This window comes from Salvelinus alpinus, chromosome 16, assembly GCF_045679555.1.
Source record: "Salvelinus alpinus chromosome 16, SLU_Salpinus.1, whole genome shotgun sequence".
Lineage (NCBI taxonomy): Eukaryota > Metazoa > Chordata > Actinopteri > Salmoniformes > Salmonidae > Salvelinus > Salvelinus alpinus.
Window position 1 is genome coordinate 6,258,849 of NC_092101.1, and position 17,346 is coordinate 6,276,194.

Sequence of the window (17,346 nt, forward strand, 5' to 3'; positions counted from 1 at the left end):
TTTAAAAAATGAGTTTTGTAAAGTAAGTGGCCCACCTGGGAGTGTGAGGCACCGAAGCACACACTCGACGAACACGATTTAACACAACTGCACCGAATCGCCTTCCTGTCTCGAGAACACTTGAAAATATCAGTGTGGCTTCACATTTAAAACAGGCCCACCGCAATTAATGACAGCGTGGCTTCAATCATAAAAAATGTCATGCAACGAAATAACCCAGAGTGTGTATGAAAGAAAAGTTTAGTTGAGCATGTGCGTTTACGTTATTGGCACATATGTACCGTGTGTGGGGCACAAAATAAAAGTGTGCAGAGAAAAAAAAAACAGCAGGCGGGCAGTCCATAACAGTATGGCAGTGTAGGCCTACATAAACAACCTGCATGCCCAAGGTGTACTGACACACCCGCCGCACTGTCACGCTAGCTGCCATGCCACCATCACCAATGACAGAGCACACCAAACAAAATCTGTAAAGACGCTGAAAATTACACAGGCACACGTGTTGTGCCTCCTGCAGTTTCCAATTTAAAATGAGAGTCTCTTGCACAATCTTTCACACCACCCCGAGCTCAAAGGCTGTTGAGCTACAGGCCGAGACCAGAGGACGCTTTGAAAATGAGTCTGGCATTTCTTAAACGGCTGTGACAGAGCTTGTTGTGCAAAAACGGGGAGAGAGAGCAGCTCCTTTTAGCTAGCCTCCCCACCCTTCCCTTTCCTACCCTCTGCTGACTGATATCCCTTTCAAACAGAACCGAAAACCTGCCACCTTTTCTTTATATCTGAAAGGTATTACTGGCGTCAAAGCCTGTACTTTTATTTCCGCCAACCAGCATAGTCATGATTGCGGTAAGGTATTTCAAAGTCTCGCCAACCCCTCAGTATCAACATCGCCTTTCATCTTACCGTCTTAGGCATGGATTAAATCATGAACATTCTATTTTTGTTGTCCGACATAAAACTTGTCTTTGTCATTATGAAAAAGTATATCACAAAAACAGCAGTCTGCATGACAGCGCAGAAGACTGGTCCACATAGCAACATAACCCGCATAATTTTTTGCACGCCCACCCCACCAACAAAAAAAACAAACGGTTAAAAAATGTATTTAAGATATGTCAATCTAGCAAGACCAGGCAACGAAAAGTAACATTCTAGACAATGTTGAGAACATTTCAATAGGCTACAGTAGCATACCATGCAAACAGATAATTCCACCATCAGCCATACAACGAAGATATATTAAAGTCAGTGAATAACAAAGTTACTGGTCGCCAATTTCTCTCCTAAATGCGGGCTGTGAATGGGATGGACTGTTTCACTTCCACTCACCTTGGGACAGGTGACCTCGGTCTGCTGGATCATGATGAGGGCTGATGAGATGAGGGCGCCCTGTCTCACATAGTTCACCGGGTCATTAGTCATGGGCTCCAGCAGGTTGATGGCCTCCTGAGAAGAGAGAAAGAACAAAATAACTTTTCAATGATAATACAATACACAAACTAAACAAATACCTAGATGACAACTTGAACAGAAAACAGGTAAATCCTCAAGACGAGGTTATTGTGTTGTTTAGACTCCAAATAAATACATAGATAAAGTTGGGTGCTACTCGCTAAGTACGAGCACAGTACTTTGCTGTTCTACAGGAGGATAAGCCCCAGCTCCTTAAGGGAGAAGAGACTCAGGTGGGTAAACAGTGAGCTCTCTCAGTCCAGTTAGGAACTTCTAGGCCAGTGTTTGGACCAGCGCTCTCCTGGGTATTAAGAAGTAAGCCTGGCAGAGGGTGCCAGCTCAGCCGCTTGGCACAAGATACCAGGGGCTTCTGAGGAAGGGCGGGCTCAGCTGTGCCAGGGCAAACTTCAGCAGTGAGGACCCAAGATGAGGCCTACACTTGAGATCTCTATCAGATTCAAAGATTGAAAACACTTTAGAAAGTAAAGCTAAGCAAAGAGATGTATTCAATCTACTAATACGAAACAAGTGCATTTAACATGGAAACATCTGCATTTTTTGTATTTTGATTGTGAGCATTTACTATTAGAGGTATGGGTAGCGCCATCTTGAATTGTCATAGTAACAACTGATGCCAATGAGTCATTGGTAGGACTGAGCAAATTGTGAATTTTTGCACGGAGACTGAAAGTGAATGCTGCCACACCTCTACTAGACCAGAAATGTTTCTCACATCTTTTACAGCTCTGCAATGGAGATCAGAACAACAATATTAAGGTAAGAAACTGTATACAATCTGTTTTTATGTGAATTATATGAGCACTTTTCCGATGAGTCTGTGATAAAAAAATAAATTGATAACAAGCCGAGTAACGTTAGACAATTACTGAATCAGCCTAAACGAGACAAGGTAGCTAGCTAGACTACCTGATTTAGGTCTTCTCTTGTCTTTTTGATGTAATTGTTTCATTGACAACGGCACAAAGTCAAATGCTCATATTGACAATTTAAAAAGCATTTGTCATTAGGTATGCGCTAGAGCATGCCTGGGCAAAGGCAGGCCCGGGGGACACATGCGGCACAGGACAAGATTCAACACGGGCCACGGAATCATGCTCAGATCAAAGAATTTGCAATAGTAAAGTTTCGAAAAACGTATTTGTTATTCATTTTAAAAGCCCAATACTCGCCTTTGTGTAACGATTTAACTCCCACCGCCTGTGGGACAGGATAAAAAATAAAAAAAAGTTTTAAGGTGGGTAGACAATGAATGTAGGCTGTTCCAACAAGAGTGGACATCGAAATATTTCTTTGAGGTATCAGAGAAAGCTGTGTGCTTAGTGTGCAAAGAGAGCAACACCTCCAGATGAAGCATGCAGAAAAATATAGGAATATGTCTTCTGAGCAGAGAAGTTTCTCAGTTGGAAAAGAAGCAAGGACTTTTCACAAAACTGCATTCAGCAAACAGAATTGCGAGAGCTAGCTATGTACTGTCCCACAAAATTGCTAAAAACATAGCAAGCCATTCGCTGAGGGCGAAATCATTAAATAATGTTTAATTGACTCTGCAGCAATACTTTGCCCCAACAAGAAAGAGCTGTTTGAAAATGTGTTGAGGACATCGCAGAGAACATGGAACAACAGTTGAAAGGTAAAGGAGTTCACCCATTTCTCCTTGGCCCTGGATGAGAGCAGTGATGCACGTGACAAGACACAGTTGTTGATATTCTTAACTTCTTTGGGGTAGGGGGCAGTATTTTCACGTCCGGATGAAAAGCGTGCCCAGAGTAAACTGCCTGCTACTCAGGCCCAGATGCTAGGATATGCATATTATTAGTAGATTTGGTAAAACCTGAGAAAAAAATCCAACCAGGAAGTGGGAAATCTGAGGTTTTTAGTTTTTCAACTCTTTGCTTATCCTAGATACAGTGGAAATTGGGTCATGTTGCACTTCCCAAGGCTTCCACTAGATGTCAACAGTCTTTAGAACCTTGTTTGATGCTTCTACTGTGAAGTGGGGCCGAATGAGAGGGGATTGAGTAAGGTCTGCCATGAGCTGAACATGCGCTGACCATGCGAGAGAGAGCTCTGTTCCATCGCATTTCTGAAGACAAAGGAATTCTCCGGTTGGAATATTATTGAAGATTTATGTTAAAAACATCCTAAAGATTGATTCTATACTTAGTTTGACATGTTTCTACGGGCTGTAATATGACTTTTCGTCTGAACTTTTGCCTAGACCTGCCCACGCGTCGTGAGTTTAGATTGTGTACTGAACACGCGAACAACAAGGAGGAATTTGGACACAATCGAACAAAACAAACATTTATTGTGGAACTGGGATTCCTGGGAGTGCATTCTGATGAAGATCAAAGGTAAGTTCATATTTATAATGCTATTTCTGACTTCTGTTGACTCCAACATGGCAGATATGTCTTTGGGTTGATTTGTCGTCTGAGCGCCGTACTCAGGTTATTGCATGGTTTGCTTTTTCCGTAAAGTTTTTTTGTTATCTGACACAGCGGTTGCATTAAGGAGAAGTGGATTCCATGTATAACACTTGTATTTTCATCAACATTTATGATGACTATTTCTGTAAATTGATGTGGCTCTCTGCAAAATCACCGGATGTTTTGGAACTACTGAACATAACGCGCCAATGTAAACTCAGATTTTTGGATATAAATATGAACTTTACCGAACAAAACATACATGTATTGTGTAACATGAAGTCCTATGAGTGTCATCTGATGAAGATCATCAAAGGTTAGTGATTAATTTTATCTCTATTTCTGATTTTTGTGACTCTTCTCTTTGGCTGAAAAAATGGCTGTGTTTTTCTGTGACTTGGCTCTGACCTACCATAATCGTTTGGTTTGCTTTCGACGTAAAGCCTTTTTGAAATCGGACACTGTGGCTGGATTTACAACAATTGTATCTTTAAAATGGTGTAAAATACATGTATGTTTGAGGAATTTTAATTATGGGATTTCTGTTGTTTTGAATTTGGCGCCCTGCAGTTTCACTGGCTGTTGACGAGGTGAGACGCTACCGTCCCACACACCCTAGAGAGGTTAAGAGGCATAACCCTAGACTTTGAAATTACAGAGGAGCTTGCTTCAGTGCAGTCAATGAAGAGCACAACCACAGGGAAAGATTTATTGGAGGAGTGTGCGGCAAAGCTGGGACTGAGTTTTGAAAGGTTATCCAGCCCAAACTTGACAGGAAAAAACATTGGCCTTTTCAAAAGGATACAAGTGCAAGTAGCAGAGCTGAACCCAGATCAGAAAATTATTTTTCTGCATTGCATTATTCATCTGGAGGTGCTCTGTAAATGTGTTCCGAAAATGAACCATGTTTTACATAGTCACTAAAGTGGTAAACTTCATAAGAGCAAAATCTTTAAACCACAGGCAGTTTGTCTCACTGTTGGAAGAGACAGTCGGATCATGCAGATCTCCCCTACCACACAAACGTGAGATGCCTGACTTTGGGAAAGGTGCTTAAAAAGGGTGTGGTGCTTGAAGTCGGAGATTGCCGAGTTCTTGCAAATGAAAGGAAAATATGTGGATTTCCCTCAACTGCAAGATACATAATGGTTGGCTGATTTTGCCATCACCGTGGACAGTATGGCCCTCATGAATGAATTGAATTCCAAACTAAAAGGGCCTTTTTGCACATCAGATATACAACCTTGTCAAAGTCTTCAAGGGAAAATTACTCCTCCTGACCCGCCAAGTACAAGCCAACAATCTCACCCACCTTCCGACACTACTAGTCTGTTCCCTATCAGATGACCAGCGGGAGAAGTATACGTCTCCGCTGCGTGCTTTGAACGGTGAGTTTGTTGGTTTCCTCTCCTTTCACCTTCAATGTGGATAACGCTCCCAACATGAGCTTATCAATCTTCAGTCTGATGCAGTGATTGGAGAACTATTTAAAAACAATGTCACTGACGAGGTTCTATGCATTTCTCGATGAACAAAACTTTCCAAAGATTAGAAGTAATGCTCAGAAGATTTTTGTACTGTTTGGGTCAACCTATGTATGTGAACAGACATTTTCAGTGATGAAATATAACAAGTCAAGGCACAGATCATCTCTTACGGACTCTCACCAATCCTGCACATAGCGACATCAGAAACTATACCGGACTTCACTGCTCTAGTCAATGCCCATCAGGGACTTCACTCCTCACACTGATTGAGTAGTTTAAATGTAATATTGAGCTCTCTCTTTCTTGTGTTTTTGTGCAGACCGGTTAACAAGAGTTCTGTCCGTGGTGCTGAATGCACAGTGTACTTTTCCCTTCGTGTAGTTCATTGCATGTTTAATAATGCAAATACCTACCAAAAAGGAGAACATGGATGTGGTTTATTTCTGTGCATGTTAAAAAGTAGCATATCTGGACGTGATTTACAGTAGATATATCTGTCAACACAGTCATACACATGATGTATAATCCTGTAATAGGATTCTGGCCCACGATGGCAAAAATATATTCTAATGTGGCCCTCCATGGAAAATAATTGCCCAGGCCTGAGCTAGAGCTAGCTAAAACGAACTGGCTAGTGATTAGATATGAAGCTGCTGTAGCTAGCAAGCCAGGAAGAGAGAACATCTGCAGGACTGCTATATTACCAGTATAATGTAACGTTATGATCCCATATATAGTCATTTATAACAACTAGCTAGCTAACTATATAGCTAGCTAATATCTCATAATGTGTCGGTTTATCTGTGATATGATTCCTAAAAACTCAGTTTCTTCTTAGAAGCATGCCAGCAAAGCCACTACACAGCACATTAATTGCACTATAACGGTGACAAACGGTGCCCACAAACTGTTAGGGCCAATATTTTATTTTATTTATCTGTTATTTTACCAGGTAAGTTGACTGAGAACACGTTCTCATTTGCAGCAACGACCTGGGGAATAGTTACAGGGGAGAGGGGGATGAAAGAGCCAATTGTAAACTGGGGATTATTAGGTGACCGTGATGGTTTGAGGGCCAGATTGGGAATTTAGCCAGGACACCGGGGTTAACACCCCTACTCTTACGATAAGTGCCATGGGATCTTTAATGACCTCAGAGAGTCAGGACACCCGTTTTAACGTCCCGTCCGAAAGACGGCACCCTACACAGGGCAGTGTCCGCAATCACTGCCCTGGGGCACTGGGATACTTTTAGACCAGAGGAAAGAGTGCCTCCTACTGGCCCTCCAACACCACTTCCAGCAGCAACTGGTCTCCCGTCCAGGGACTGACCAGGACCAACCCTGCTTAGCTTCAGAAGCAAGCCAGCAGTGGTATGCAGGGTGGTATATAATATAAAGCTGTCCCAACAGCAAAGCTTTCTTTTCAGCACCATGGAGTGAATACGCACCACCGCTACACCTTGCTATCAGCGGAGCCTTGTCGGTCAGCGAAACAGTTAATTCAGCCTCATTTACTGCCTTAAAAAAAAAAAAACATAGCTGACTTGCTTAAACAAATGTGGTTTCTACTGACATATGAGATGTACAAACTTTGTCATGGGAACGATGAGCTGATAAGAGGCAATCATTATTATCGATTAAGACATTAATGAGCGAGCTAAGATGGACGTGGTCAATATAACTATTTGTTCAGCACTTTTGAAATGTACAGCGACAGAATTCAGAACATGGACCGTTCTTACAGTATTGACTAAGTCAGAACCGTAGGATAAAAAGGGGGTTTATAAGCAGACAATGAAAGCACTTACAATATTTGATGATTACATCTCTCTAAAACAGGCTTTAGGCTACATGCGCACCACCAAATCCGCAGCGATTCTGCAGCGATACGACATTCATCTGGTTTGCGCTTAGAGGGACTATCATTTTTTTTCAACAGGACAATGACCCAACATGTCCAGGCTGTGTAAGGGCTAATTGACCAAGAAGGAGAGTGATGGAGTGCTGCATCAGATGACCTGGCCTCCACAATCACACGACCTCAACCCAATTGAGATGGTTTGGGATGAGTTGGACCCCAAAATGAAGGAAAAGCAGCCAACAAGTGCTCAGCACATGTGGGAACTCCTTCAAAAAATCATTCCAGGTGGAGCTGGTTGAGAGAATGCCAAGAGTGTGCAAAGCTGTCCTCAAGGCATTTTTTATATTTTGATTTGTTTAACATGTTTTTGGTCACTACATGATTCCAAATGTGTTAATTCATAGTTTTGATGTCTTCAATGTAGAACATTGTTTTTAAAAACTTGAGTAGGTGTGTCCAAATTTTCACTAGTACTGTATATTTCTTTAGCTAAACAGGTAGGGCTCTGCCCCACCTGCCCTGAATGATGGGTCGCCACTGTCACCATCATTTGAAGATGACTGATTTAATATTTTATTAATCAAATGTTTTTTTGTGATAGAAATTAGTAATGTTAAGATATTTCCCATTACATATTTTGTAATGACAGAATGTATTTTAAACTTCACTCAATGCAACTTTTGTATGACTTAATAAATAAATATTGATAAGAGTGGGAAAAAAGGTGCTTGTGCATTGATAAGCACACAACACGGCATTAACGATAAATAATAAAGATGGCACTTCTAAAAGCCTAATTCACACCACAGCCTGCAGAATTTGCAAGATTACTTGTCTTTCATTTTGATTTCGGCACAAATGAAAATATGGTACTGACTCACCCATGGATTGATGTTTCAGCATTGTCTCAATGAAGAGTTCGGAGTTTGATTAGCCTTGTGTTAAATGCACACGCCGTTACAAGCCTGCTAGAGTTAGCAGCAGGCGGACGAGCAATATCAACCGTCATAGTACGGATGAAGCCGGAGCTTCATGTGAAACTAACTGAAGCTTCACATGACGAAAACCCTGAGTAGATCTAGCTTGCTTTGTAGGATACCCCTCTGGTCTAAGGTTAGCTGGTTCGTAACTTTGCTACTTAGTCACACATTATTTCATATATGGACTATCAGATATGAAATTACGTTACATGTTCAAATGTTAGAGTAAAAACCTTTCAATAATGAAATGTATTTTTGTCACCTGCAAGCTGATTGAGAACTTTAACTTTAATTCCCTTCCATTCATGATTCCCTTTTTTGTGTGCTGAAGGGTCCTTGCTACTTTGGTAAGACGAGGGTGAAGAGGATGGCCTCTTCTCCCTCCCCTAGATCCCTGACCACCAGTGGCGATATACCAACCAAACATTAAACCAAACTCCTCCTGAGTTGCGCAAAATGTATACCTTCTCATTCATTCCCTTTCTATATCATTTATTAGACTTGAACAGTTTATTCAGAAAGTTTCCAGACCCCTTGACTTGTTCCACATTTTGTTACGTTACAGCCTTATTCTAAAATTGATTAAATCGTTTTTTCCCTTCATCAAGCTATACACAATACATCAATAAGAAAGCAAAAACAGGTTTAGAAATGTTTGCAAAAATTGAAATATTCCATTTACATAACTCAGCACTAAGTCAGTACTTTGTTGAAGCACCTTTTGCAGCGAAGGGATGGTGCCTGGTTTCCTCCAGACGTGCCGCTTGGCATTCAGGCTAAATAGTTCAATCTAGGTTTCATCAGACTAGAGAATCTTGTTACTCATGGTCTGAGAGTATTTAGGTGCCTTTTGGCAAACTCCAAGTGGGCTGTCATGTGCCTTTCTTTAACTGAGGAGTGGCTTCCCTCTGGCCACTCTACCATAAAGGCCTGATTGGTGGAGTGCCGCAGAGATGGTTGTCCTTCTGAAAGGTTCTCCCATCTCCACAGAGGAACTCTGGAGTTCTGTCTGAGTGACCATCAGTGTTTTGGTCACCTCCCTGACCAAGGGCCTTCTCCCCCGATTGCTCAGTTTGGCTAGGCGGCAAGCTCTAGGAAAAGTCTTGGTGGTTCCAAACTTCTTCCATTTAAGAATGATGGAGGACACTGTGTTCTTGGGGACCTTCAATGCTGCAGACATTTTTTGGTACCCTTCCCCAGATCTGTGCCTCGACACAATCCTGTGTCGGAGCTCTATGGACAATTCCTTCGACATCATAGCTTGATTTTTGCTCTGACATGCACTGCCAACTGTGGGACCTTATATAGACAGGTTAGTGCCTTTCCGAAATGAACACAGGTGGACTCCAATCAAGTTGTAGAAACATCAAGGAGGATCAATGGAAACAGGATGCACCAGAACTCAATTTCGAGTCTCATAGCAAAGGGAATGTAAATACATATGTAAATATGGTATTTCTTTATTTTGCAAACATTTCTAAAAAACAGTTTTTGCTTTGTCATTATGGGGTATTGTGTGTAGATCGATGAGGGGGAAAAAATAATTTTATCCATTTTAGAATAAGGCTGTAACGTAACAAAATATGGAAAAAGTCAAGGGGTCTGAATTCTTTCCGAATGCACTGTATTACTCTTTTCGAAAAGTAATCACACATTTGCTTACTTCAGTGTCATTCATTCATGATATTTTTGGCACTGAAAACTCGGACAGAGGCTACAGAGGGTATAGGAACATACAGAGAATGAACTGCCAGATGTGTCATAATAGTCCGGAAGTAAAGTCCCACTGGGAGCCAAATTTGAAATGGAACACATGGAGCAGGGTGGAGAAGAAATTAACATCACATTAAAACAACATTTAAATGTATTTTCGGGGAAGGGATGTGGTCACTATTCATGTTATAGATATATACATCAAACGTATGCAAATATATATATCAGAAGTTATTGGGGAATTATTTCATAGTTTCTTCACAGATATATTATTTTCCCATTTCATTCTTACAGCAACCCTATGCTTGGCGTGACTGTTATAGGAGAGGAGACCATCCGATATGCCTGGAAATATTTTGATATGAACCTTGAATGAAAATTAAAGAGGACCAATGCTTCTATAGTGAAACAAATCTCACATAAGTTCAGTTTGCAAGCGATGTTAGGCTACATTGTAGAGGTCGACCGATTATGATTTTTCAACGTCGATACCGATTATTGGAGAACCAAAAAAAGCCGATACCGATTAAAATCGGCCAATTATTTTAATTTATTTGTAATAATGACAATTACAACACTGAATGAACACTTATTTTAACTTAATATAATACATGAATAAAATCAATTTATACTCTAATAAATAATGAAATATGTTCAATTTGGTTTAATTAATGCAAAAACAAAGTGTTGGAGAAGAAAGTAAAAGTGAAATATGTGCCATGTAAGAAAGCTAACATTTAAGTTCCTTGCTCAGAACATGAGAACATATGAAAGCTGATGGTTCCTTTTAACATGAGGCTTCAATATTCCCAGGTAAGAAGTTTTAGGTTGTAGTTATTATAGGAATTATAGAACTATTTCTCTCTATACGATTTGTATTTCATATACCTTTGACTATTGGATGTTCTTATAGGCACTTTAGTATTGCCAGTGTAACAGTATAGCTTCTGTCCCTCTCCTTGCTCCTACCTGGGCTCGAACCAGGAACACATCGACAACAGCCACCCTCGAAGCAGCTTTACCCATGCAGAGCAAGGGGAACAACTACTCCAAGTCTCAGAGCGAGTGACGTCTGAAACGCTATTAGCGCGCACACCGCTAACTAGCAAGCCATTTCACATCGGTTACATCAGCCTAATCTCGGGAGTTGATAGGCTTGAAGTCAAACAGTGCAATGCTTGAAGCTTAAGACGAGCTGCTGGCAAAACGCACGAAAGTGCTGTTTGAATGAATGCTTACGAGCCTGCTGGTGCCCACCATCGCTCAGTCAGACTGCTCTATCAAATCATAGACTTAATTATAATATAATAACACACAGAAATACGAGCCTTAGGTCATTAATATGGTCAAATCCGGAAACTATCATCTCGAAAACAAAACGTTTATTCTTTCAGTGAAATACGGAACCGTTACGTATTTTATCTAACGAGTGGCATCCATAAGTCTAAATATTCCTGTTACATTGCACAACCTTCAATGTTATGTCATAATTACGTAAAATTCTGGCAAATTAGTACGCAACGAGGCGGCCCAAACTGCCGGCCCAAACTGTTGCATATACACTGACTCTGTGTGCAATGAACGAAAGAGAAGTGACACAATTTCACCTGGTTAATATTGCCTGCTAACCTGGATTTCTTTTAGCCAAATATGCAGGTAAAAAAATATATACTTCTGTGTATTGATTTTAAGAAAGGCATTGATGTTTATGGTTAGGTACAGTCGTGTAACGATTTTTTTTGTTGTTAAATCATCCCCCGTTTGGCGAAGTTGGCTGTCTTTGTTAGGAAGAAATAGTCTTCACACAGTTCACAACGAGCCAGGCGGCCCAAACTGCTGCATATACCCTGACTCTGTTGCAAGAGAAGTGACACAATATCCCTAGTTAAAAGAAATTCATGTTAGCAGGCAATATTAACTAAATATGCAGGTTTAAAAATATATACTTGTGTATTGATTTTAAGAAAGGCATTGATGTTTATGGTTAGGTACACGTTGGAGCAACGACAGTCCTTTTTCGCGAATGCGCACCGCATCGATTATATGCAACGCAGGAGATGCTAGATAAGCTAGTAATATCATCAACCATGTGTAGTTAAACTAGTGATTATGATTAATTGATTGTTTTTTATAAGATAAGTTTAATGCTAGCTAGCAACTTACCTTGGCTTATTACTGCATTCGCGTAACAGGCAGGCTCCTCGTGGAGTGCAATGTAAGGCAGGTGGTTAGAGCGTTGGACTAGTTAACCGTAAGGTTGCAAGATTGAATGCCCGAACTGACAAGGTAAAAATCTGTCGTTCTGCCCCTGAACAAGGCAGTTAACCCACCGTTCCTAGGCCGTCATTGAAAATAAGAATGTGTTTTTAACTGACTTACCTAGTAAAATAAAGGTGTAAAGGTTTTTTTTTTTTTTTTTAAACGGCCAAATCGGTGTCCAAAAATAATTAATCGGCAATTCCGATTGGGTCATCGCCCTCTAGTGACTCATTGTGGCGGGCCGGGTGCCTGCAGTCTGACCCCGTCTGACCCCGGTAGCCACTTGAAAAGCGTTTCCTCTGACACATTGGTGCGGCTGGCTTCCGGGTTAAGCTGGTGGGTGTTAAAGAGCGTTAAAGAGTTTCGGAGGACACATGACTCCACTTTCGCCTATCCCGAACCCATTGGGGAGTAGCAGCGATGAGACAAGATCAATTTTTTGGGGGGGAGAACAAAAAAAATAAAAACAATTAGCGATCCACACGCGAGTGGTGGCTGCATCAACTAATCTTTTTTGTAATTTATCCAATTATATTCCATTCTCTTGTTTTTGTCACGAATATTACCGAAGGTGGCTCCCCTTCCCGTTCGGGTGGCGCTCGGCGGTCGTCGTCGCCGGTCTACTAGCTGCCACCGATCCCTTTTTCCTTTTTCGTTTGGTTTTGTCTAATTGTTTTCACCTGTTCATTGTTTGGTTGTTAGGGTGGTGTTATTTAAGTTCGTTTAGCCCGCTTCTGTTTGTGCGGGCTTGTCTTCTGTTTTGTGTGAGGTGTTCGTTGGGGTTTTTCGCTGTCCGGATTATTTTACCTGAGTGTACTGAAGTGGCGTTATTAACGCTTATGTTTGGTGTTACCATCTGTACATTTTTTTGGTTGGACATTAAAGCGTGTTTTTCCCCGTATCCTTTGCTCTCTGCGCCTGACTCCACACCCATTCACTCATTGAGCGTTACAGTTTCTATCATGGATATATTCCCACTAATATTGTAATTAAGATTTAACCTGTGTGTTTATTACTTTTTAACGTTATTCCTTTACAATTTTCTGTAGCGAATAGAGAAGACCATAATCCATCACATCCCACATTATGTTAATCAAGTCCTCATGTGTGTCATTCAAATGTGTGTTTGGGTCTGGATTGTGAAGGTGTGAAATGTATCAATGAGAGAAAGAAGCCAATCAATCTTAAGTTCTCTACAGTTTATGAGCTTACGCTCCTCATTCCATGAAGGAGAAAATAAATCAATAACCTTTGATTCATTGATTGAATTCAACTGTATCAATGCATTAGAATCATGACTGTCATATGATGGAAAAGTGAAAACAATTCCGATTCAGATTCATGTTTGTCCTACAAGAGGAAAATCTTCCCACTTCACATGTAGGCCTAAACAACACATATAGAAAACACAGCAGGAAACAAAACAATAGGAAAGATACCTTTCCTTTCCTACCCTCCCATCCCTGCCCATATGGGGAGTTGTTCATAATAAATTATTGCCCGTAGGATGAAACTCCTCCAAAAGTGTGCGCCATTTAATTGTCCGATTTCTCTGACCTGATGGGAGATCAAAGCAGTGGTGGAGTGGGTGGTCTGGGCTGGAGATCATGTGGCGGGCTTTGCACTGTATAACGTGTTGGTTCAGTAGGTGAGGGGGATCCAATCAGGTTATATGCTGTAAAAAAAACGTCATAGCAGGCCTGCAGGCTACACCAGTGATATGTAGTAGCCTACACACTCTTTTAATGCAAACCTTCAGAACCTGCTCCCACACAGCACAGATGTAAGGTTTTATTTTTCACTGTTAAAGCACTGGTCCTCTTAAATTGTAATTCCAAGTAGCAAAAATATTTAGGGTCATATGACGGTCTACTCTGCCCTATCTCCCCTTCACACCAGGGCTGCCAACAATATAGGGTTGCTATAAGACAAATGGGAAAATAATGGATCTGTGAAAAAAGTATAAAATAGCTCCCCACTACCATTGTAATGTTTATATTTAATGTATTGTTTAAACGTTGACCACAGACCTTCTGAAAATACATTTAAATCATGTTTTAATTAGATTTCTTTCCAACCACTCCATGTATTCAATTTCAAATTTGGCTCCCAGTGCAGCTTTACTTCCGGGCTATTATGACACATCTGGCAGTTCCTTCTCCGTATGTTCCTAGCAGAGGTTGAGTCTTCTAGTAGTTAGCCTCGGTTAGCCTCAGATATTCGGTGGTGTCCATTATTTTGCTACACTCATGGTGTGTGTGAGGGATACAACACAGCCCTGTGGTAGGCTAGGAGGAGCTTTCGCAATACTTCATAGACCCTTTAAATTATTTTAGATTCATGAAGCTGCATTAAGAAGTGTCTACAGCTAAGCCTATGGGCTGATTTTGGACTGGACAATAGAATTTACAGGTTGTTCACAGAGAGGGGAGGGAGGGAGGTCGGGAAAGGATGTACAGTAATGAGGTGGAAGGGGCACTAACCTTGTTGCCTGTCCCAGCACAGCAAATGCCAAGGGCCATTGCGGCCCCGCAGCGCACATGGGGGTTGTAGCTCTCTGACAGGAGGGACACCACACTAGGGCACTGCTCTGGGGTCCTGTACACACACAAAGAGAGAGAAAGACATTGTAATACAGTTACGCTCATTGTTATTTACATCAAACATCCGAGCAACGGTCTTGAGCCTTGCAAACAATGTAAATAGGCCTAACAAAAATCCATTACTAATCATCATCATCATTATTATTTTTATGATGAACTGTCTCAGCCATCTTTGAAGAGACTGGGGTTTTATCAACATTGCAGGTCATTCTATAAGAATTAATCCAATTGGCACCAGGTCCAAGGCTTTATTATCATTATAGAAATATATTTTTATTTCACCTTTATTTAACCAGGTAGGCTAGTTGAGAACAAGTTCTCATTTACAACTGCGACCTGGCCAAGATAAAGAAAAGCAGTGCGACACATACAACAACACAGAGTTACACATGGAATAAACAAAACATACAGTCAATAATACAGTTGAACAAAAGAAAACAAAAAGTCTATATACAGTGAGTGCAAATGAGGTAAGTTAAGGCAATAAATAGGCCATGGTGGCGAAGTAGTTACAATATAGCAATTAAATACTGGAATGGTAGATGTGCAGAAGATGAATGTGCAAGTAGAGATACTGGAGTGCAAAGGAGCTAGATAAATAAATAAATACAGTATGGGGATGAGGTAGGTAGATAGATGGGCTGTTTACAGATGGGCTATGTACAGGTGCAGTGATCTGTGAGCTGCTCTGACAGCTGGTGCATGAAGTTAGTGAGGGAGATATGAGTCTCCAGCTTCAGAGATTTTTGCAGTTTGTTCCAGTCATTGGCAGCAGAGAACTGGAAGGAAGGACGACCAAAGGAGGAATTTGCTTTGGGGGTGACCAGTGAGATATACCTGCTGGAGCGCGTGCTACGAGTGGGTGCTGCTATGGTGACCAGTGAGCTGAGATAAGGCGGGGCTTTACCTAGCAGAGACTTGTAGATAACCTGTAGCCAGTGAGTTTGGCGACGAGTATGAAGCGAGGGCCAACCAACGAGAGCGTACAGATTGCAATGGTGGGTAGTGTATGGGGCTTTGGTGACAAAACGGATGGCACTGTGATAGACTGCATCCAGTTTGTTGAGTAGAGTGTTTGAGGCTATTTTATAGATGACATCACCGAAGTCGAGGATTGGTAGGATGGTCAGTTTTACGAAGGTATGTTAGGCAGCATGAGTGAAGGATGCTTTGTTGTGATATAGGAAGCCGATTCTAGATTTAATTTTGGATTGGAGATGCTTAATGTGAGTCTGGAAGGAGAGTTTACAGTCTAACCAGACACCCAGGTATTTGTAGTTGTCCACGTATTCTAAGTCAGAGCCGTCCAGAGTAGTGATGCTGGACGGGCGAGCAGGTGCGGGCAGTGATCGATTGAATAGCATGCATTTAGTTTTACTTGCGTTTAAGAGCAGTTGGAGGCCACGGAAGGAGAGTTATATGGCATTGAAGCTCGTCTGGAGGTTAGTTAACACAGTGTCCAAAGAGGGGCCAGAAGTATACAGAATTGTACAGGCGACAGGTGGCTCAAAGATACAGCACATGAAAAGGAATTGCAACAACCAAACTCTGAACCGGTGTTGGAGGGGAGAACTGTGCTGTGTGAAATAGGGGCAGTGATTTATAGTTCTAACACCTCTCAAAGTCTTCATGCATTTTATCTGGTTGTGCTGTATGGGAAAGGGAAAACATTGTGCTTAACCATTTTGCTAGATTGAAATCTTTGGCTTGAAGTATAATGGCATGAGTCTAGCGCAGAATGGAGGAAAAGAAAATTCTCTGCTAAGTATAAATTGTTATTTCTTTGCTGACTTAAGTGAAGACTGAGCAAAGTCAATTAAGACGTACAGCAGGGGCGACGCCAGCCTCTTAACTCGTTCACTTTGTCAAGATCCCTTTAAGTCTTACGAAAAGAACGAGCACACTGAAACATTTTAACATCCACCCAACAGTCAAAGTTAATAAAATAATGTTTTTCATTAAATAATAATAAAGAACACCATCATTTAGGTGATGGGATTTTTGCAGAAAACTGTGCCCCATGCCAACTTAGTGGATTTTGGCAGAATATTACATCAAGTCTAACACCACCAGGGTAATGAAGTGAATATTCTGGCTAACCCTTCCACTCCACTACCTTCGACCATCTTGTGTTTCACATGTAACTGCCAGGGCTTCTTCCCAATCACATTTTCCTGGCTTCCACGGGCCCAACCGTCTCACTATGAGGAGCCTCCTCACATGTTCGTTTTGAACCAAGACTCAAATACCTTTTACAAACTCTCCCAAGTCCAGGCAGCTGTATCAAGATGGTTTCTTTAAACAATTTACACAAGGTGATTATGGTCAATCTTCCTCCCATCCTAACCCACTGCCTTCCCTGTTCAGGTTGGGACATTAGAACCCTTACAGGAGTATGGGGTGAGAATATAGAGGTAAGAGCAGTGTGGGGTGTACGGGCGGAGACCAGGGGATGTAGATTTGGGACCCTAACCTCTCGTAACTGCATCTTTACTTAGCACTTAATGTGCCGTTAGGGTAAGTGCCATTTGCAATTAGG

At 41.4% G+C, this 17,346-nt stretch overlaps 1 protein-coding gene across 4 annotated transcripts in view; it reads right to left on the bottom strand.

The window, feature by feature from the left end:
* Positions 1–17,346, bottom strand: part of LOC139540693 (26S proteasome non-ATPase regulatory subunit 1-like) — a 103,463-nt gene that overhangs the window by 34,473 nt on the left and 51,644 nt on the right. For all 4 annotated transcript variants that reach the window (XR_011668256.1, XM_071344559.1, XM_071344560.1 and 1 more), the window contains 2 exons: positions 14,688–14,802; positions 1,330–1,446 (listed from right to left, as the gene is read on the bottom strand). Coding sequence is in view for 3 of the 4 variants with exons in the window: in XM_071344559.1 (XP_071200660.1) it covers positions 1,330–1,446; positions 14,688–14,802 (232 nt within the window). In the remaining variant the exon portion in view is untranslated. The remainder of the gene's footprint in view (positions 1–1,329; positions 1,447–14,687; positions 14,803–17,346) is intronic.